The 21,998-nt window shown below is 58.0% G+C and overlaps 1 protein-coding gene across 1 annotated transcript; it reads left to right on the forward strand.

The window, feature by feature from the left end:
• Positions 1-1,573: 1,573 nt before the first annotated feature.
• Positions 1,574-20,217, forward strand: RAB8A (RAB8A, member RAS oncogene family). The gene is made up of 8 exons (XM_047850907.1): positions 1,574-1,741; positions 6,084-6,144; positions 8,252-8,312; positions 11,705-11,782; positions 13,316-13,405; positions 13,973-14,038; positions 15,364-15,414; positions 18,727-20,217. Exons 1-8 carry the CDS (start codon positions 1,618-1,620, stop codon positions 18,817-18,819), a joined length of 624 nt encoding a protein of 207 aa, XP_047706863.1. The 5' UTR covers positions 1,574-1,617; the 3' UTR covers positions 18,820-20,217.
• Positions 20,218-21,998: the final 1,781 nt, after the last annotated feature.

Below are 21,998 nucleotides of genomic sequence, written 5' to 3' on the forward strand. Positions count from 1 at the left end.
TCTCTCTGTCCCAAAAATAAAAAACATTGAAGTTGACACGTTCCGTTGTGGACCTGTCAAAGTACCTTTGCCAAGTCCACAAAGCAGCTGGACATAGAAGGATGGCCGGGCTATGTGGATTCCTCCAAGAATCACCTGTGCGGAGATCTCAGCAGCCACAGTATTGAAGGAGATCACCCAGAGGGCAGAACAGACCTAGAACCGTGAGGAACTCCTAAGAGGCATGCGGAAACCCCAAAGACTGCCATGGGATCTGAGCAGCAGCATGCAGGGAAGGGAGGCGTCGCGGCCGAAGAAACCAGCCAGTAGAACGGTCCAAGTCCCAGGAAGGTGGTCGGTAGCGCCCAACGTTACAGACGCCAAAGCCGACGTGGCCGGCGGCTCTGCTTGAAGCTCTCCCCCGCCCCCCGCCGCCCCCCAGCAGCCAGATCAGCGGGGCTGGCCCTAGAGGGAGGCAGGAAGGGCGGCCAGGGCCGGCTTGGGCAGGAACCTTATGTGAGTCTAGACGCCTTCCCAACGCCCACCTCTGACAAGCAGGACACCACCGGGATCTCAGGCCTCCGAGGCTGGCGTGTCCCAGCTCAAAGCCACCTTCCCACTCTGGAGACCGGGAAGGTCCCTTAAGCTCTGGCCTCGGTTTGCTCAGCATAAAAAGGCAGAATCAGACTACTGACCCTAGTGGGTTAGGGTGGGTATTAAGGACTTTCGGTGTCGTTTTCGTACGTGCCGACAACAGGCAGGCAAAGGACAACGCTTGTGACTGTTCCTAGCATCCTCACGACCCTAGCTCCCCTGGCGGCTGGGGCTTGGCGGGGGGTCGGGGGTCGGGGGAACTGCAGGCAGACAGTGGTCTGGACAGTCCCTAATTAGGTCCAAAGGCGCGTAGCGAGGAGTTCCCGCGGGTACGGCTGGTGGCAGTAAAGCCGCTCAGGCGGCGGAGTAGTCCCCCCGGCCGGCGCCGAGACCCCGGAAGACGTCCCGAAGAGGCCTCGCTTCGACGATGACGAGCGTCCCCACTCTCCTTTCCTCTTCGGTTCCCCCTGGATGGACGCAGCGCCCTCCACACGACACCGCCACCCACGCACTCTCTTCCCGCGCTCTTCCCGGAGCCTATGGAGGCTGCGCCGGCCGTGAGGGCGGGAACCGGAGAACCCGCCGCGCGTGCGCCCTCTGCCGGCACCCAACGGTCTCCCGGGCCGCATGCGCACGCGCCCCACTGCGGGCGCGCGGAGCCGTTGGCGACGTTCCCCGCCCTCCCACTCCCACCCGGGGGCGTGGCTGCCCCCAAGTCGGGGGCGGGCAGAAGGCGGGGACACGCGATGCCCCGCCCCCTGGTCTTCATTTGAAGCCCCTGGACTCTTCACCGCTGGCCAATTGCAGCCCGCCCTGTCCCTAGCGCCGACCAATGACCGGCGCGCTCGGCCCGCTTCCGGCACCGCGCCTTGCTCTCCCCTTCCCCACGTCTCTCCGCGACGGGAGGGGCGCGGGGGAGGGTGTCGGCCTGGGTGACGCGCCGCGGGCCGGGAGCCAATAGGGGGCGGGCTCGGCGCTGATGGACGGAACCAGCGGCCAGTGGCGAGGCGCTGGCCGCACTTCCCGTCGGGGAGAGAGTGTAATATGGCGAAGACCTACGATTACCTGTTCAAGCTGCTGCTGATCGGGGACTCGGGGGTGGGGAAGACCTGTGTCCTGTTCCGCTTCTCCGAGGACGCGTTCAACTCAACTTTCATCTCCACCATAGGTAGCGGGGCCGGGGAGCGGCCGGGGACGCCGGAGGCCCGGGCCGGGCGCGCCCCTGAAGGGCTGGGGCTGAGGGAGCGGCTGGGCCGGACGGATCCAGGGATTAGAGAGGGTCGAGGGGACCGGAGGGGAAAAGAGCAACCGCTTCCACCTCTTTTCGGGGGTTCCCGGGCTATGGGGAAGGGGATAGGAACCAAGGGCCCATTTTACAGATGGGGAGACTGAGGCCCCAACTCTCAGCTTGCTCGTCAGGAAGTACAGGTCTTGGGCTGGGGTTTTGGCGCCGGTCATCTCGTGCTGTCCACACAGCAGCCCTCGAAGCTGTTCTTTTGGGGTCGCCGTCTTACAGAAGTGAAACAGGCTTGGGGAGTTGGCCGTAGGAAGAGGCCTTTGACATCTGACCTTATTAAGCATGTACTGTGCGCTAGCCCCTTTATGTGCATTATTACACCCTCCAGTCCTTTGTGTTAGGTGCTGTTATGAGCCTCACTGAGGAATTTGAGGCTCGGGGAGGCATGCGACTCACCCAAGGTCACACAGTCTGCAGGTGGCAAGGATGGAATTTGAATCCGTGTGGGTCTAACGCCCAAAATCAAGACTGGACCACCGGATGGGAGCACTCATCCCCAGGGCAAGCCCTCTCCTGCTCTTTCCTCTGTAATGTTCAGGGGTTAAGCCCCTCTCCCTGACCCTGTTTCCCCCATGGGTGAATTTCTTCTAGAAGGAATGGCAAGAAAGAGTCTGGAGCCTCTCTCTGCCCGACCTTCCATCCCACTAGAAGGTGATAGCAATGATGACTGACAGCTGCCTGCCCTGGGACCTGTCATCCCCAAGGAGATGCCAGATAAAAACCTGAGTGAGAAACCAAAATCAGCCGCTGCCACAGACAGTGCCGACTTCCCTATCTTGAGGCCCGGGACACCAGTTGTCACTTTGCAGAACAGCCTTTCCCACAAAGCCAGCCCACGTTGTGGTTGAACAGAATTGGCTTGTTGCTTCTCAGTTCTGATATCCACAAAAGTGGAGCTGACTTGTCCCCATGTCACAAAAACAGCCATTGCCCGTGTGAAAACGTTTGACCTGGAAGTAACACCAATGAAATGGAGTGGCCTGTGAGCTATGCAGCCTTGTTCCAGAATAGTCAGCAAGCCCAGGAGTTGATTCTGAATGGGGAAAGCCTAGGAACCAGGCTTTGCTTTACCCCCTGTGTAACTCGAGCCCAATAACCTTATCTCCCTGAACCCCACCATGAGCTGCTCATTCCATTCCTGCCCCTCTCCAGGAGCTGCACTTGACAGTTGAGAGAATTGGACTGGAAATGGCCATTCCAGCTTTCCAGCCGCTGGGCGACCCTGAACAAGCACTTAGACTCTGAGCCCTGTTTCTTCAGTTTAGGAGTGATGCTCTCTGCCTTGACCAGTGCCCTGGATGGTTGAGGATCGTAAATGTACAACGAATAAGAGGTTGTTATCGTGGCCGGAGGCGGCCTGGAGGAAGCAGAATTTCTGGCTTCTGCAGTGACAGCATCCCATCCCTGGACCCAGATGTTTCTGATTCCTCCCCCTCCACCACTCCAGGGTCCAACTTTGGGATAGCGTTTGCATCTCCATGAATCAGGAAGTGATGTTACGTCCTGGCAGGCTGTGGCTTGCTCTCACCCAGACCTCAGTGTCCCAGTGTCGGAAACTTCCTGTTCAGCACAAGCACTAGTGAGATCAGTTTGGAGATTGGATCTTTCTGTTGGTTTCTCATTCTTGTCCAGGAAACCCAGTCTAGCTCTTTAGGGCTCCGAGGAGGCCGGCCTCCACTTCCAGACAAAGACTTGGCTTGGGCAAGATCGTCTAGGGAGGTACAGGTGGCACTTAAACCCAGAATCCTTCCCTCCCACCTCAGTATTCTGATTATATTTGTAGTTTTCCAGTAGGCCTCTGTCTTCTGAGCAAATTTAATTCATCCTGACCTTGAAGTGATGGTCTCATAATTCTTAGCCTTGTAAAATTTAACACTTCCTAATTAAATCTGGTGTGTTAATGAAACCCAGGAAGAGGTTAGGACAGAGTGATGCTGTGGGGCTTTGCCGATTAAACAGGGCATCTTGATTTCACGTGTCCCTGTGGACCTGGGACAGGAGGTAGGGGATGTTTTAGGAAGGAACAACACTGGGCCGCTTAGTCCTGAAATGCAACTGAATGTGTAAAGGTGATTCTCTACTGGCACTGAGTACACCTCTGGGTTGTCTTTATGGATCAGGGATTAAGTGGCTGTTCATTTCCTGCCCAGCTTTCGTTTTGCCAGAGCCCGTTCTCAAAAGCTGCATCGATCATTGGCAGTGTGAACTTGGCCCAGCGGCCAAGTTCAGAATTGGTTCTTCACAGCCTGGCTCAGCTCCCACGGCTTCCTTGGGGCCCCATTCACTCATACCTTCAGGGAGACACATGGCAGATGTGAACGTGCTCCGTAAACCACACGGCACCCTGTGGCTTTTATTTCTTTCGCCCTGCCATCTTTCCCCAACGCCTGCTGTGTGCCAGCACGGCTGCAGGGGTTGAAGAAATGACTGGGATGAATCAGAGGGAAACCAATGTAACAAGGCCTGTAGTCAAGGTGTGTGTGTGCGACTGGGTGATCAGTTTCTAGCAGATACATAGCTGGCCTCTGCCATGCTGAGTTACCGGAGACACAGCCATGAGTAAGATGTCTGAGTCCCTGCTCTCCTGGGGCTTCTGTCCCAGTGGGCACATTTCAGGTGCAGACTGATATTCCCTGTGGTCCCCTGGACAGCTCCTGAGGTGGGCAGCAATGCAATGAACATCCTGTCATCAGTTCTGAGGGCTCAAGCCAGGCTCCCGCCTCCAGGCTTCGAGGGCAAAGATGTAGAACAAACTCGCGGAGGTAAAGGCAGGGTTGGGCTGTTTTCCATGGGCAACTTTCACCCCAAGATCCGTGGAGCAAATGCACAAATATGCACTGTCAAGGGTGTGCACCCGAAGAAGGAAAAGAAGCGAGGGGAGAGAGAGTGAGGATGGTCAGGAAGGCTCACCTGGGGAGGTGACTTGAACAGAGGCCTGAGTGAAGGGCCGGGGGAGCCAGGAAGTCATGGAAGGAAGAGACGTTCCAAGAGAGGGAAGAGCGAGCACGAAAGCCCCGAGTCCAGACTGCACGCGGGATATTTAGGAAACAGTCGTGGGAGCTGTTTGCCGCGCCGTGGCCAGGCGAGGCAGGACCTTGGCGCACACACTCAACTGTTCTCACTTCATCCTGGGGCCGAGGGGGTGGCGGAAGCGTCTGGAAGGTGTTTTTGGTTGTCGCGGCGTGTGTCAGGCCTTCATTCCTTTTCACGACCGAGTGGTGGTACGGACGGGCCACGTTTTGTTTATCTGCCCATCCGTTGGTGGACGCGCTGGCAGGTTTGGAACAGAGGTTAGCTTCGTGACATGGTTGAATGTGGTCAGGAAAGCTGGGGAGGGGACTGAGGGGGTAGGAGGCTGAGAGGTCACCCTGGTCTTGGGGAAAGGGGACTACAGCCGACGAGTGGGAGAGGAGGGCAGGGTCAGGAAGGCTTCTTGGAGGGCGACCTTCCCGCAGGTCTGGTGGAGGCTCAGAGGTTGAGCGTCCAACTCTTGCTTTTGGCTCAGGTCATGAACTCATGGTTCATGGGATCGAGCCCCACGTTGGGCTCTGTGCCGACAGTGTGGAGCCTGCTTGGGATTCTTTCCCTCTCTCTCTGCCCCTCCCCCATGCACGCGCGCATGCACGCGCGCGCTCTCTCTCTCTCTCTCTCTCTCTCCGTCTCTCTCTCTCGCAAGCAAATAAACTTGAAAAAATGAAAGGAGAAAGTTTGTTAGGGAGACAGATGGGCGGCATAGGGACCACCCTCAGAGAAGGAACGGCATGTGCAAAGGCTGGAGGTCCGTGAGAGCAGTATTGGGGGGCATCCTGGGGCTCCATGCCCTGTGTGTTTGGGAGGGCCTGGTGCTAGGTAGAGGGAGGCGTGGGGCTCTGGCCCTCGAAAGATTCCGTGGAGGCCGACTCCGAGAGGCTGCCTGGTGGGCAGATGGGAGAGAACAAGTCTTTGTCGCCTGAAGGACCTGGGTTTGCCCGCCAGCCTGTGCCACCTGGGGCTTCACTCCTGGCAGCTCGGTCTGCCCTCTGAGCCTCAGCTTCCCCTTCCAGGAGAGGAGAAAGTTCTCTCCAGGCACCTCCAGACTTGTTGTGGGAGCTTCTGAGATCCCAGGTGCCCCAGTACCAGGCAGGTGCTCCGTAACAGGTTGGCAGCAGCTGCCTCAGATGCAGCTTGGGCAGTGGGCTGACCGTGATGTGCCTTTTCTTTCCTTTTCTTTCAGGAATTGACTTTAAAATTAGGACCATAGAGCTCGATGGCAAGAGAATTAAGCTACAGATATGGTAAGAGGCATTGGCGTCCTCCGCCCCTTTACCCAGGGAGTGCTTTGAGCCAGAAGCCTTGGTGCCTCTCTCTTTCCCCCTCCCTGTGACCATGGCCTCCACCTCTTTGTGCCTAGCCATACGCATCAGGCTTTCTTCCGAAACCCCAGAGACTGGGCTCTGCTGGTTACTGGGGCCTGGAGTCTGTCAGCACCTTCTGGGGACATAGCTGCCAGTCCGGGTTAGCTCAGCATTTCGATGTGGGCACCGCTGGGCCTGGGCTTCCGAGTGGCCTGCTTCCATTGGACTTGGAGCGTGCCCTCTGTGCCTGGGCAGTGGTGAAGGCTTTGGGACAACGCCATACCCCAGCCCAGTGTTTCCTTTTGACCCTATCAGCTCGCTGAAGAAGGCCAGACATCATTTCCTCTTTTCTCCCCCACCCCCGGGGAAGCCCAAGCCTTACTTCTTTAGCACACAGACCTGAAATCCCAGAACTAAAAATAAGCTGAGGCCAGGCCCAGCGGCAAGACCCATTTTCTATTCCGCTTACCTGGGGCTGACTTCTTGTGATACATGAAATCGGAGAGGTTGTGAGTCCCTGTCGCTGACTGGGGTCTGTAGCCCCTCGGAAGTGCCAGGAAGGCTGAGCTCAGATGGTCAGATGGAAGGGGAGTCCCCGCCCTGCAGCCACATCACCCACGGGGAAGTATGAGCCTTGAGCGAAATGAAAGAGAAGTCACATGTGAGAGGGTGGCGAAGTCTCCCTGCCCTAGCGAGCACCTGTGGTGGGAGGGAGTGCCGTGAGGGGGGCCACGAAGCCACCTTCCCCGCAGCCCGTCTCCCTCCCCCGAGTCTCAGAGCGTGAGCATCGCTCTGCCTGCCCAGGGCGCCCCCTCGGCTCCCATGGTGTTCGCCTCTGGTCTGACTCCAGAGTGGAAATCTGGATGAGGCCTGACGCCTCGTCAGCTGGTAATCTGCCGGTCTCTGGTCTCTGGCTGCCTCATAAGTTACAAGCCCTAGAAGCATCTCCATCTTTACCACGTGGCTCCCCAGCAGCCTCGGCGCCCGGAGTCCAAGGTGACACGGTGGCAGCTGGCAGAAGTTTCACTTTCCTCTTCTCCTCTCTTCCTACTTCTGCTCTCAGCAGTCTCGATGGGGTCAGTGACTCTCTTAACGCTTCTCTAGACTAGGGCCATGGTGGAGGATAGAAATGACTGTTCCTAACCACTAACGTCACCTGCCGTTGGTGTCAGAAAGCCAGCCGAGCCCCAGATTGAGGGGCCTCCGTGCAGCCCAGCCATGCAGAACCCTCGCAGGGTCACGAAAGGAACCCCGAGGGGCGCCTGGGTGGCGCAGTCGGTTAAGCGTCCGACTTCAGCCAGGTCACGATCTCGCGGTCTGTGAGTTCGAGCCCCGCGTCGGGCTCTGGGCTGATGGCTCGGAGCCTGGAGCCTGTTTCCGATTCTGTGTCTCCCTCTCTCTCTGCCCCTGCCCCGTTCATGCTCTGTCTCTCTCTGTCCCAAAAATAAATAAAAACTTTGAAAAAAAAAATCTTAAAAAAAAAACGAAAGGAACCCCGAATCCAGAGACAAAAGACATGGGGCTTGCCCTGGCCCCGCCACCAATCAGTCAGGCCATCTTTACACCAAGCACTGAATGCCCCCTGTGCCAGGAGCTGGGTTGGGCACGATGTGTCTCACCCAGGTGTCACCCTGCACCAACAAGGGAAGACTTGCTCCCTGGCTTCTGCCAAGACAGCAAGCAAGCATGAAGGTACACCCCTCCAGCCATGTGACCGGCCCCTTCCATGCCTGCATGGCCCTGGATTTTCACAGCTGACATCCGATCTCAGCTCTTCTGTGAGCCAGAAACTCTGGGAAGAATCCCCAGGAAACAGAGGTGCAGCAGAGGGGTCATTGGAGGGAATGACTTTACGCCCTATGGGGCAGGTCTTTGACACCCCTGAGTCACCGTTTCCTCCTCTATAAGAGTAGAGGACAAAGGTGCTGTCCCACAGTCGGACAGTGAATTAGGAAACGACCCGTGTCCATCCCGGCTGAGTACCCATTGTTCCCACGGTGATGACGATTCGTGTTTGCTGTCACCACTCTCCCTTCTTCTCCTCTAGGGACACAGCTGGTCAGGAACGGTTTCGGACGATCACAACGGCCTACTACAGGGGCGCAATGGTATGGACTGGTTTTCGTTTCTTTTTTTAAAGTCCACGTGAACATCACTCTCGTGAATGCCCGAACCCGGATGCTTCTGGGGAGTCCGTGCTCGGGCTCCTCCGGGGTCCTCGGTCCCGGGTTAGTTTTAGGAAAAGGCTATGTGCCCTGCCCCCACCCCGACATACATCCTCTTCTGCTTCAGGGACAATGCAGGGTTTAAGGACGGTTAATTCTTTGGGAATGAGGGAAGACAGAGGAAGCCGGTTCTTCCAGGTGAGGTCAGTGAAATTGGAGATAGCATGCCCCAACACTTAGGAGCGCTCACGTGGCCTGTGTCAGTCTCTGTGGAATTTGCTACTGAAAACTTGAACATCATCCAGGAGTTGGCTTGCTCCGGGCAGTTGGCTGTTGTATGGTCCCCCGGGCCAGGGGCAGGGTGCTATCACAGGAAGACTCGTTCCCCATCCCTCAGGTACTTTTACGGAGCACCTTCTCTAGGCCAGGCCTGAACTAGATGCAGAGGAGGACCCGGAATAGGCCGGGTTCCTGCCCTCCGAGTGGGTCGAGCACATGTGAGGTGTGCACACAGTGGAGCGCTCAGGGTCTGGGAGCGGGAGGCAGAGCCCTGGCCCCTGGCTCAGCACCCTGGGTCACCCTCTGAGCTGCATCTCCTTACTTGGAAAGTGGAACAGAGAACAGGACTCCGTTCCGGGCAGCCGCGAGGGCGGATGGCCATCTCCCCGTTTCCGGCGCCCGGTGCACACCCCCATCATGTGACCGCATACATGCCTGTTTCCTCTGCAAGACCACAAGCTCTGTGAGGGCAGTGCCACGTCTCGGTCACTGCCGTATGCCCCGTGCCTGGGACCACGCTGGGTATGTGGTGGGTATTCAGGAAATACTGGTGGACGGCAGAAATGAATGGAGGCATTGAGAGTATCCCACACAGCTTTTGAAACATAACAGAAACTCAGTCGTGTGCATTGCAACCTTAGCACTCCTCATTAAAATTTATTTACTAATTTTCTTCCCACCTGGCTGTGCTCTGGTGGGGCAGGGGCCTCGGGGAACCGGGGTCCTGGGGGAGCTTCTGCTGTGTGGCCTCAGGTAGGCCCCCTCCCCATCTGGGCTGAAACAGCCCCCCCACCGCCCCCATTCTCTGAGGCCTTTCGTGTGCCAGCTGCTGGGCCCAGGTCTTGGCCATTAACAGTGGAGCATGGGTGCCACGGTTGTCCACGTTTCACTGACAGGGGACCTAAGGCCTGGCACGGTTCCATGTCCTGCTTCAGTTCACGCAGAGGGGAAATGACTGGGCCAGTGCCGATTGGCTGTCTCCAGTGCCCACATCCTCAGCCAGCCCTTGATGACGCTGGCCTGAGCCAGGGTGTTGGTGGCTTGCAGTCCTAGATTGGATATATATAGCCTTATAGAACCCATATATAAAGCCAGCGACCACATGTGGCTCTCTGAGTGTAAATTAAGTAATCCAAGTAAGAAATCCAGCCCCTTGGTCGCACTTCTTAGGCACTGCAGAGCCACGTGTGGCCAGGGGTGACCTTACCGGATAGCTCAGAGAACATTGCCTCCATCGCAGCCATCACCCTCTCCCTGCATGGTACTCGACTCTTGGGTCCCAAATTTGGGGACATTGGGTGTCCATTGTCCCGTTGGGAGCTTACAAGCTGATAGGGGCAGCCGTGCCCAGTGGGGGCTGGGAACATGGTCACTTGGGGCCCCGAGGAGAGTTTCCACGGAGGACCTGGAATAGGGTGATCCCGTGTTTTCTGGGCACTTCTCTCTCCTGATAGCTCCACCCGCCGCCCCCACCCCTCGGTTGGTGAATATCTGGGACCTTGGAATCTGGAGCATGGGGTGTCAACTTGCTGGTGGTGGCCAGAGCCCTGGGCCACCCGAGGGGCCAGTCCCTGGATAAAAGGGAGGAAAGTTCTCATGACCTCGTGGCGTTTCTTGCCCCCTGATGGCCAGAGGCCTCCATGGTGCTTGACCTAGGGAGTCTGCGCACCGGGATCTCGTACTCGAGCTGGCCTTGTCTGGGGAGTGGCTGACAGCACGGCCTCTACAAGCTCCTGGTTGTCCTGCAGGTGGTCTCTGTTCAGTCTCCCCAAGAGGCCCCTGAGAGGGGGCCCCCAGATGGCCTTCCGGAGGGGTCCTGGCCGGGGCCTCGGTTGTGGCAGGCTGCGAGGCCCCTGCGTGTACCTTGGGTTCATGGTGGGGCTTCGGAATTGCAGGGGCTCTCCTTTCCCGTCCCTGAGGTCTTATCACACGTCCTCGCCGCTCTCCACCCAGTGCCCGCAGCCCATGTTCTCACTCTGCAGACTCGGGCAGCCTCAGGGACGTCTTGGCCGGCACCAGCGGTCTCGGATGCAGGGCCGGGCCGTCGGGAGGGGGGGCCTGAGCACATGGAGTAAGCCAGGCCGGTCCAGGACAGCTGGGGCCCTGTGCCTGGAAGGTGGCCCTCGGCGTTACTTGGTGCTGATGAGGGCCCAGGGAGGTTCCTAATGGGAGCTGGTGTGACCAACTTGTTCAGGGTCAGTCTTTCCTGGGCTTGAATCTTTCAGGGCGCTTTTGTGGGCCTCAGTTTGCTCTGTATCAAACAGGGACACGTGTCCTTCGCAGTGACGGCAAGGTCACGGGCCCAGGTGGAGGTGGGTTCACTCTGCAGCTCTTTAGGGACTCCTGCGCTGTCTCCCACCTCCTCACACGTGGGTAACGGACCCTCGGGGGCCTCAGTGCCGCCCAGCCCCACGCTCCAAGCTGGTCCCGTGGGTGGAGTCATTGGAACACACAAGAGTGTCAGGATCAGGCCATCCAGGGTTCAGACCCCAGTTACGCCCTTTACTCTCTCATGGGAAGGGAGGCGGGCCTGGCCGTCCCACACTTCTGGGTCCTCGTCTGCAGAGTGGGGACAGCCGGACCCACCTGTGAGGGCTGTGAGGCTTCAACAAGACCCTACCATAGAACGTGGTGCGCAGTAGGTGCTCGGAGGAGACTCAGGCAGGGCGGGCTGAGTGAAGAGGGGCACTGTGGGCCCTGGGGCCGTGGAACATGGGGCTGGGAGACAGGTGGGATGCCGAGAGCTGCCAGGCCATGGGCACATGTGCCCTGCTGGTGCTGGGGAGCCTGCGAGGCTCGTCTGCAAGCACGAGTGTGGTGGGGTCTGGTCTGCAGGGTGAAGGGTCACCTTGGTGGTGGGGTGGTCAGGACTAGAGCCTGGGTGACCAGGGAGGAGCCGGTCCTAGAGTCCAGCAGAAGGAAGGGCCCCAGGGGTGGAGTGGAGGGAGTTGGCAGGAGGGGTGTCTTGCTGGGGTCTCGGCCACCCCACCTTGCTGGGGCCTCCCCCTCAGCTCGCAGCTTGTCCAGAGCACACGTTTGTCTCCCTTCCCGCCCAGGGCATCATGCTGGTCTATGACATCACCAACGAGAAATCCTTTGACAACATCCGGAACTGGATTCGGAATATTGAGGAGGTAAGGCTTGTGCCCCTCACGTGCAGAGGAACTTCATGCGTGTCCCCACCTCGGTCCCCACCCCAGAGCTCCTCGGATAAGAGATGAGCTCACTGAGGCACAGAGACCCCTAGAAGTCACTTGCCAAGAGCTCCATGGCCAGGGATGTACCCGGAATGGGGACCGGAACCCAGGTGGCTGACCCTGGAGACCACACATGGGCCTCGCGTCATCATAGGGTGGCCCTGAGAGCCCATTAATTTCCCCACCGGGGTTGTCAGGTTTGGGCAATGTCTCAGCCATGAGAGAAGAGATACCTGAGCTCTTGATCACTGTGAGCATTTGGTGCTTTCTAGAAACGGGAGGTTCCAGGATAGGCATGACCCTTGCATTTGGCAGACAGGCATTTCAGATTGTTCTCTGAGTTTCAGCAGAGCGGGGTGTGAGCTATTTTGAGCCACCCGAGTTCAAGCCAGCAGCTCTTCGACTGCAGCTGGCTGGGAAAGCAGACCTTGAACCCAGGAGGGAAAAGAAGGCAGTTAGCCCCGCCTCCCCGTCCCAAAGCTGGCGTCCCCGCCTTCTGGCTCCCCAGACAGGCTCACCCCAAAGCCTTCTTGGACGACAGCACTTGTGCCTCTCGGTGACTCACCAGGTGGGGCTTCGGGTCTGAGGTGCAGCAAGAGGACTTCACCCATCCATAAAGCCACGGCCAAAGGTCATGGCACGGCTGACATCTGTGAGCAGTGGCACCAGGCCACCATCCTGACAGGCCCACTGTCAGACCTGATGGTCTGCTGGCCGGAGGCCGTGCCCGGGCTGAGGACAAGGAACCACTCCCATTGGTCCTTGTGGAAACTCAGTGTTTCTGGCCAGTGGGCAAGAGGGTCTTGCAGTTAACAGGAAGTTCGGGAGCAGAGCAGTGTTTCATGAGACCTGATCTGAGCTACACGACGAGGTCCCTTTCCATACCCTTGTCCTTCAGGAAGCGTGGAACCTTCCACTGGAGCCCAAGAAAGGGTTGGAGGAGGAGCCCTTTACAAGCATGAGGCAGCTGTGGGGGGCCCCAGGGGATGGGGACACCCCAGGGCTGGCTGCAGTGGGGTGCCATTGCCACCCCAGGCGCTGCCCACTTCCAGAGTCCAAACGGAGCAAGCTAGAGTGGGGCGGAAGGTCCTGGGAGAGCAGCCGGGGCCTCCAGCGGAAGAGGCAGGGAGGGAGGGAGGCGAGCGGGGTTAAATATCCCAGCCTCGCTTGCCTCCGTAGGCCAGACCCTGCCAGGAGCCCGGGGATGGCCTCGGGGCCTGGGTGACACAGCCCGTAGGGAAGCTGTCCTCAGCAGCCAGAGAGCATGTCCTCCGTCAGAGTAGTAGCCAGAACCTGGACTCTGCTCTTGTATTGGCTGTGTGACGTGGGACAGGCCACTCAGCCTCTCTGATCTTCAGCTCGTCCCCTGTACAAGGGTGTGTCAGCAGTCTTGGCCCACCACGCGGATTTTGGGGGACAGACTGTGTGTTGGCCTCTGACCTCTCACCACCTGTCTGCCCTCCCCTTCAGCATGCTTCTGCAGATGTCGAAAAGATGATACTCGGGAACAAGTGTGACGTGAACGACAAGAGACAAGTGTCCAAGGAACGGGGAGAGAAGGTGGGCATGGCCACCAGCGTGGGCCTGGCACCTCGTGGCACAGGGACCTCAGGGTTTTAGGGTTCTCTGCATAGAGGCCTGTTCTGCCCCAGAGGGTCTCCGATTGCTCACTCGCCGAGTGGGCTTTGGGGGAGACTCTCTCACAGTCTCTACAAGCATACAATAACCGGCCAGCCTGGCTTGTACAAGACTGAGGGGGTCTGGGACTCAGGACAAAGGGAGAGTGGAAGGCACTCCCTCCGCTGGGCTTCCGTCTAAAGACTGCACATGCAGCAGCTTCTGGGATGTGCTCTGTGTGCTCCCTTAAGGCATCCGGTTGGAACCTGTGGGACCCACAGGAAGCAGAGGAGAGAGCCGTGGTTTGAGCCACGCCCCCTCCACCCTCCTGCCAGGGATGTTCACCACCTGCTCTCCACTGGGGACTTGAGGGAGCAGCCCAGGAAGTCAGATCCATGGCCTGAGACCCCCCCCCCAACTCCTGCCCCTGCATTGCTCCTGGCTCAGGGTTTGTGGGGTTCAGGGGTACCTAGTGGCTAACATGCACGTGTGTATCTCCCTTCCACACAGCTCGCCCTGGACTATGGAATCAAGTTCATGGAGACCAGTGCGAAGGCCAACATCAACGTGGAGAACGTGAGTCCTGGGCCCTCCGGGCTGAGGGACAGGCTGCACCCTCTAGGGAGGCTCTACCAGGGGGACCGACCTCAGGCCCTGGGCTGCCTAAGGTCGGTCCCTCATCCGGCTGGCCGCGCGGCACTTTCTAGGCAGTGTGCCAGGCCCCTTGAGGGACTTGCCATGTTCTGACGTCAGCAGGTGCAGGCCCTGGCTGGGCACCTAGGCTGTTACCTCAGTGGTTCTTGGGCAGCCCTGGGGAGCAGGCGCCGTTTTACCAATGGAGAAACGGCCTCAGAGAGTCCCAGCTGACAGGTGCCCAGGCCCAGCTCCACGTGTGTGCCCTCGGCCCTGCCACCCTCACAGACAGGCCCCGGTCAGCAAGCCTAGATGACTGAGCTTTGGCCCGGGCCACCCGCTCTTCTCCGTGGAGATGATCTGCCGACCTCCATCCCACTGCCCCAGTGGTCTTTCCAAAACGCACCTTCCATGTTGCTCCCAACCTCAGCCCAATACGCCTGGCATAGAAGGCCCTCCCTCACCAGCCCCAGGCGGTGTGTGCCACCCACAGCTTGGGCCTTGCCCACAACTTTCCATCCCAGGCCACCCGTGCCACACCCTCCTTGCACCCCCTTTCCCCTCAGGGGAAAGCCCAAGTGGCCCCTGCAGGGAGACCTTCACTGTCCCCCAGACCCTTAGGCCCACCACTTTGGTCTTCCCTAGCACCGAAACCAGCCTTCACAACAGAATATTCCACGTCATGTGGGCGTTTGTTGAGACTCTGCCTCCCTACCAAGAGGGGCCAGCTCGAGCCTCGTCAAGCATGGGGAGGCAAACCTTTACCTGGCACTGGCCCTCCCAGGCCTCCCTGCTGGCAGGGACCCCACGCGAAGTGTGTTTGGCTAAGAATGGCTTGTTTTTCTCTCTGCCTGGCCCCTGACCTGACCGTCAGAGGTGGGGGCAAAAGTGGACAGAGCACAGGAGTCGGGGGTGGAAAACTGGGCCCTCCTCCTGGATCCTTCTGACTCTGTCATTTAGGCACTGGGTGCCTTCAGACAAGTCACTCGACCCCTCTGAACCTCAGTTTCCTCTGTGTCCAGTCAAGGGTGACCCCGTGTCCCAGGTCATTGGCTCAGGGGAGGTGGCGGTCCAGCTTGGCAGCAGTGGCCCAGTGGTGGCAGGAGATGGGGCTGGACAGGTGAGACCCCACCCGGGAAGCCACCCTGACGCTGCTCCCCTGCCCACCCCACTGTCCTGCCACTTCTCCTACACGGGAGTGGCCCAGCACCAGCAGGCCCCTACCCGCTTCCTGCTCCCGCGGCCCTGACAACATCCTTATTCCACAGGCATTTTTCACTCTCGCCAGAGACATCAAAGCAAAAATGGACAAAAAACTGGTGAGTGTATGTGCTTTCTGAATCCTTGCATGGGTCCCTGTTGGAGCCAGCCACCCTTGGCCTCAGTGCTGTGACGCCTCCCCGGGCAGATCCTGCTCTTCGGGGCCCGGCTAGACCCAGTCGAGCATCTCTGGGAAAGGGGCAGGAGTTAGCAGGAGTGGTTTGGGCATCCACAACAGGACACGCTGCTCTGGGGCCCGGAGCTGCTTTGTGACAGGTGCTCCCTACTAAGTTCGTGGGCCAGCAGGGGACACGCGGCCCTTGCCGTCCTACCTGGGAGATGGCACGTGTGAGGAGAGAGAGCCTCCTGCAGAAAAGCCCCATGCAGGCCCAGAGCCACAGTCCGCCACCCCCCCCCCCCAGTCCGTGACAAGACACCCCCTGCCCCCCCACCCCCCCCGCAGGGCTGACAGCCACCAGCTTTCTGTCTTGATGAGTCCACCCCAAGTTCTGCTGGCTGTGACAGTTCTGTGGCCTTCGGTGGGTGCCAGGGCCCTGGGGCCTCTGAGAGGTCCCACCTGGATCCCTCCATATCCGCCCTTTTGTCTGTTTTCTGGCCTCTTTGTTTCATGGTCCCCACTCTCTACAACTACCACTTTCTTTGGTCACATCTACACACTCGAGTTTACGTTGGGCGTGTTCAGCCCCTAAACACTGCTGGGAGTCTTGGCCCGGAGCCCTCCATTCCAGTGGCCCCTGTTTCCCGGCCAGGTGACACCCCTCGCTCTCTGATTCAAGGGCGTGAAGTGAGCTATTTGTTGGCTTGCGTTACGCCTGGTCACCCGCGAGTGCGCACAAAATGCCACTCGGGTAGGTCACGTCTGACTGAAAACATGCCTCCGGAATTCTAAGATGCTGCGAATTCAGTCATAAGGGATGGGATCCATTTAGTGGCAGCCCTTTAGCCAAAACAGGACCGTGTCCACGCAAGCAGACGTACGGCCCGACGACGGCGTGCAGTGTCCCTGTAATTTTGTTTCTCTTCAGCCAGAGTTTGATTCTAGAGGATCCTTCTGACACTCGCCCCCTGGCGGTGACACTAAGCATCACACTCACTTTTTCCGTAGCCTGTGCTTTCGGCATCGGCCTGTCGACTGCTCCTAGAATGTGCCGTGTCCTTCCAAGGCCCAGACTGTGAAACACGGATGTGCAGCCACACTCCTTGCGACCTCTCTTCACAGTTAAACGCCTTCTCATTCCCTGTCGCCTTTGTTCACATGCAGAGTTGCAGCCTCCACGGCTTCCTATCTGTCTTTTTAATCAAAATGCTGCTGACGTTGAACGTTGCGTAAATTTGAGGCTTACAGGACGTTGGTTTTAACACGTTGGGAGCTGATACCTCTGTTATCTCACATACTGGCATACTTACCGTTTCTCTTTTGCATTGAGAACAATTCAGATCTGGTCTCTTAAGCAACTTTGACTGTAATCACTGTGCCGTGCATCAGATCTCCAGAACTGTCTATGTGCTAGTTGCAAGTTCGTATCTGTGTTACTCAGACGGCCAGTTCTGCCCACCCCTGCCTCTCCTCCTAGAGCATCAGGGGAAGCCAGGCCCCGCCAGCACCCTCCTCCTGGACCGCTGGTGCTCTCCCGCTCCGCTCAACCCAGTGCTCCTCGCCGCTGAGCACACACTGCGTCCCCACAACCCGTCCGGGCCGCTGCCACCCTCTCCACCTTGTCACCCTGCCGCTTCCCTGCCGTCCGCTCCAGGCCTTTTTTTGTTCCTCACATGCCCCACGTTCCTTTAGACTTTCCTCTCCACCGGGGAAAGTGGCGGTCCGGCTTGGCAGGAGTGGCCCAGTGGGCGCCCCCCTCGCACATCCGTGTCCTAAGGCTGCTGGAATGCATTCCCAGAACAAGCTTAGTAGCGTCAACGACACACAAGCATGACGGTTCTGGAGGTCACAAGTCTGAAACGGGTCTCACTGGACTGAGACCAAGGTGTCAGCAGGGGTGCCCTCCCCACAGGGAGGACCCGCCGCCTTGCCTTGTCCAGCTTCTAGAAGCCACCACATTCCTTGCCTTGTGAGCCCTTCCTCCGTCTTCCGAGCCAGCCACCCAGCACCTCCCTGACCCTGCTTCCTGCTTCCTTCGTCTCACTCGTCCTCGACCACGGCTGGAAAGTTTCTCTGCTTTTAAGGAGTCACAGGGTTAGATGGGGCCCACCTGGGTGATCCAGGCCGCTCTCCCCACCCCTCCTCAATCGCGTCTGCAGAGTCTCTGCCGCCACGTCAGGTACCGTCTGTGCAGGTTCCAGGGACGAGGGCGTGGACATCTTGGGGGGCAGTTATTCCGCTGACCACGGCCCCTGGACCATCCCTGGCCTCGCTTCCGAGAGGTCTCCGCTCAGACACCGCCATCGAAACGCTTCTCCACCCTTCACCTGTTTTGTCTCATTACTCGCCGCTCATTTGTTTACCTGTGCGATTTGTCTGCCCCCAGCGGGACCTTTTGTCCTGTCCACCCCTGCCTGCCCAGCGCCCACAAAAGTGCCTAGCACTACATAAGTGTTTGGTAGTTGCCTGAATAAAACTTCAGGTTTTACCTAAGAGCACAAAGGCGAGAAGAAACGAGTCAAAAGGAGACCAAAGCACGCAAACAGTAGAATGGCAGAAAGCAGGGTCTGAGTTCCCAGGGTAGGCAGGGGCCAGCTCGCAGAGGCTTCAGGTGACGGATTTAGGCCACTCCTCAGAAACCTGGGGGAGGTGGATGGGTGTCAGTCTGGACCGAGCAGACGAGATCAGAGATTAGGGCTTATGCCACCAGCTGCGGGGCAGAAGGTGGACAAGGGGAGAGGTGGGTCCGAGCCTCGGCACACGGTTACGGGGAGTCCTGTCTGAGTGGCGTTGCGACCTTGAGCCCAGCCTCCCCTCAATCCCAGGAGGCAGTCTTTCCACTGCCCCTGGGCTGCCTCGCCGGGAGGGGCTGAGCACAGATGGATAGATGGATAGAGGGACGGAAGTAGGGAAAGGAGAATGAGATGGGTCAACAAATGGTGGGAAAGTTGTCGAGGAGATGAATGGAACGGGGGATGGGCAGGCCACTGAAAGACTGACAGTGAGTGGTTGGAAAGGGGAGGAACGTAGCAGATCTGAGGTTTGTAAAAAGCGAGTTGGAAGGGACAGTTGGATGAATGGATGGTTGGAAGGTGGCAGAGGTTTGACAAATGGGAGGGGACAGGTGGGTGGATGGACCATCCGGATCCTGGCAGACGGGTGGGTGGTTGGTTCATTGGTCGGTGGGCCGGTTGGTTAAGAGACATAGTGCTGATCCCCAGCCATGACCTTGCAAAACCCTTTGCAATTTCAGGAAGGCAACAGTCCCCAAGGGAGCAGCCAGGGAGTCAAAATCACCCCAGACCAGCAGAAGAGAAGCAGCTTTTTCCGATGTGTTCTTCTGTGAGGAGCACTGCCTTACTCTGAGCCTCGCTCAGCTGAGCTGACTGTGCCTGTCCTGAGCGAGCCCCTCGCTCGGCCGGGGGCCCTCCCCCCCCAACACTCCCTGCCGTGCCGCGGCCACCGGGCCCATGGCCACCAGACACAGTTGAGAAATTGTTGATTTTAGTAACTGTCTGATCTTTTTTCAACTTTGGAGATGGAATGAGTTAAGGATTTGCTATTTTTCTGGTCTGCGGAACGGGCCCTCTCACCACGTGACCAGAGAGGAAGCTGGAGCGGAGCTGTGGCCGCCAACATCAGCCGGCACGGTGGGCCTCTGTCTCCAGGCCTCCCTGCAGCACAACCGAAGCCCCACCGGAAAGCCCGTCCGCGTCCCCACCACAGAAGCCAGGCCCCCGAGCCCAGCGACGGTTCCAGGAGTGCTGGGCCCCCACACCCTGAGCGAGGCGACGCATGCCGGGCCCACAAAGCGTCCAGCCAGCACATCTGATGCCTACCTTCTCTTCTGTCAGTTTTGGACAAGTGACAAAAACCATTCTCTTTCCCCCCACCTTTTCTCTTCTTAACTGTCAAGCCAGACCAAAGGGAAGCACAAATTACGGAAATCCTGAGGAAAGAAGCGTGGGGGGAGCCCTTCCTGTTTCACAGCCAGGTGCTGGTCTGCAGTCCAGCCTCGGCCGGCTCCGTGGGCCTCTCTCGGCATTCCCCGCCTGAGCACCGAGGGGATGCCACGCGCGACCCCGAAGACGCAACCAACCACACACGGTCCACCTGTGATTGGGGCATCTGTCTGCCTCTGGGCCCCCGGGCAGCCCCCCCGCCCCCCACCCCCCGCGTCCTCTTCCCTCCTGCTGTCTCCAAACTGGACGCTCTTTCTAGCTGAGATTTTTTATTTTTCCAGATCTGTAGTGCCATGAAGTGATTCCGTCTTTGATTTCCAGCGGCAGACCCAGGTGCTTGGGATCCTGTGCGCACCTCTGGCCGAATGTGGCCAAGAGTGTGAGGCCGCGCTCGGCGCTGGCCGAGGCCCAAGGCGACAGGCTGGCCGCATAGCAGTTGGAGTTGGTTTTTAGCTGCCGTCACCAGGTTCTGTTGTGACAGCTCTGCCCTCCTGTAGAGACTGTGCAATTGGACCAGGTAGCCAGGTCGGAGAGGCGTCACCAGGGAGCCTTTATTTTTTCTTATCCTTCCCCCCTACTCTCCGCCACCCCCCCCCCCCCGCCCCGCCCCGCCCCAAGCTGCTGTCAGTCCAAGCCATTGGCGTTGTAGTTTCTTCTTTTTGGAATTAAAACCAACATACCAGCAATAGTCTGCTCTCCCCTGAAATTTCTTAACATGCTCTGTTTACATTGATAAATGCACTTAAGGAAAACAAACAAATTAAAGCTGGTTTTAAAGTTAATGGATTTTTTTTTTTTTACAGCTTATCTTAGTTCTTTCCTTAGTTTTAATTTCATCAGTAAAATCATAGATTGGACTAGATCAGCGTTAACGGATTTTTATGTCCACACGTTCCCTGCAGGTATGCAGCTGTGGCCAGGTGTTGGGTCCTGGGTCCTCAGGATGCCCGTTAATTTAAAAGACAGGCCTGGGGGCGCCTGGGTGGCTCATCCGGCAAACCGCCCAACCCTTTATTTCAGCTCAGGTCGTCATTTCGCGGTTTGTGAGGTCAAGCCCCAGATCAGGCTCTGCACTGATGGCACAGAGCCTGCTTGGGATTCTCACTCTCCCTCTCTCTCTGGATGGCGCATCTCAGCCTGGGATAGACACATGTCACTGAGGGATCGGCTGCTGTCAGCATCGTGCTCATCATCGTTATTATTAGCATCGCTATTTGTTTTGCTCCCCAAGAGCAGAACCCACTTCTGTTTTTCGCATCTCGTCTCTTAACGGGGCACAAGTCACGTAAATAGCTCACGGCTCTGAGCTGTATTTGCCCCATGATGCTCCATGTCTGCACCTGTTGCCCACCCCCCCCCGCGCCGAGTCAGGCTGGGGTCCCGGAACCTCCGTCCTGCCTTAGACCCGGCCTTTTGCTGAGAGAGGAGATTTGATGCAGTGGCAGACAGGGAGAGATGACTCCTCAACTTTTTTCTTTTTTTTTTAATAACGGCTTTATTGAGATCTAATCCACCCACCGAACCGTCCACCCACCGAAGTGCAATTAAGCGGCTTTCAGCGTATTCACAGCGATGTGCCGCCATCCCTGCAGTCCATTTTAACACATTCTCCTCACTCGTCCCCATGAGCTGTCACTCTCCAGACCCCCTCCTCCAGCCTTCTGGCAACCATTAGTCTTTCTGTCTCTGGATTTGCCTGTTCTGGACACTCCATATAAACGGGATCGCACGCAATGTGGCCTTTTGTGTCTGGCTTCTTTCACTCAGCATGGTTTTCTAGATCCGTCATGTAGCACATGTGAAGACTGCTTTGCACGGCCGAATAATAATCCGCTGAAAGGATGGACCACGGTTTTTTAATCCAGTCATCCGTTGATGGGACATCCGGTTATGTCCGCTCTTTGGACACCTCAACTGTTGTCTGTTCCGTGGGCGTGCCCGGTTTCTTCCTGCCACAGGGCCTTTGCCCTTGCTGTTCCCACTTGTGCAAGCCTGGCCTGCATGTGGACTTGCGCCACAACCGTCTCCCCGTGGACTGTGGGCTCCAGCAGGGCAGGGACAGTGCCTGTCTTGTCTTCTTCATCCTTAGCATCTAGCATGGTGCCCATAGTTGGGGCTCAGCCAATGTTTGTGGAGAGAATGAATTAACAAATAGAATGAAAGCATTGTGGGACGAATAGAACGGTTGAAAACACAGAAAGCTCAGCGTTGGTAGAGCCTGGCTGTCCCACCCCTGCATGTCCCCAGGGCTGAGAAGGCACTGTGGTCCCTACCCAGAGAGCCACCCCACATGGGGCCATGGAAGTCCTACTCACCAGCTGGGGCCTCGAGTGAAAAGCCCAGAATGTGGCACAAGAGAGGAAGGGGCCTTGGAGTCCCAGCCCCATATCTTGTGGCTGGCTGGTCCTTTCCTGGAAGTCCCTCTAGGGGCCACCTGCCCATTCACGGTTTTGAGGACTGTGGTCACCAAGGGCTGGGGGTTGATTCTGTTGTGACATGCTCAGGGGAGGCCTTTACTGTGTGTAAGACCACATGCCCCGAGCAGGTCAAGGTAATCAGAATG

The sequence above is a fragment of the Prionailurus viverrinus genome, chromosome A2 (assembly GCF_022837055.1).
Source record: "Prionailurus viverrinus isolate Anna chromosome A2, UM_Priviv_1.0, whole genome shotgun sequence".
NCBI lineage: Eukaryota > Metazoa > Chordata > Mammalia > Carnivora > Felidae > Prionailurus > Prionailurus viverrinus.

Coding starts and splice junctions, on each gene's coding strand:
- RAB8A (XM_047850907.1), top strand. CDS start 1,618: ATGGCGAAGACCTACGATTACCTGTTCAAGCTGCTGCTGATCGGGGAC. Junction 14,039..15,363: donor CCAACATCAACGTGGAGAAC/GTGAGTCCTGGG, acceptor CTTATTCCACAG/GCATTTTTCACTCTCGCCAG. Junction 15,415..18,726: donor CAAAAATGGACAAAAAACTG/GTGAGTGTATGT, acceptor TTGCAATTTCAG/GAAGGCAACAGTCCCCAAGG.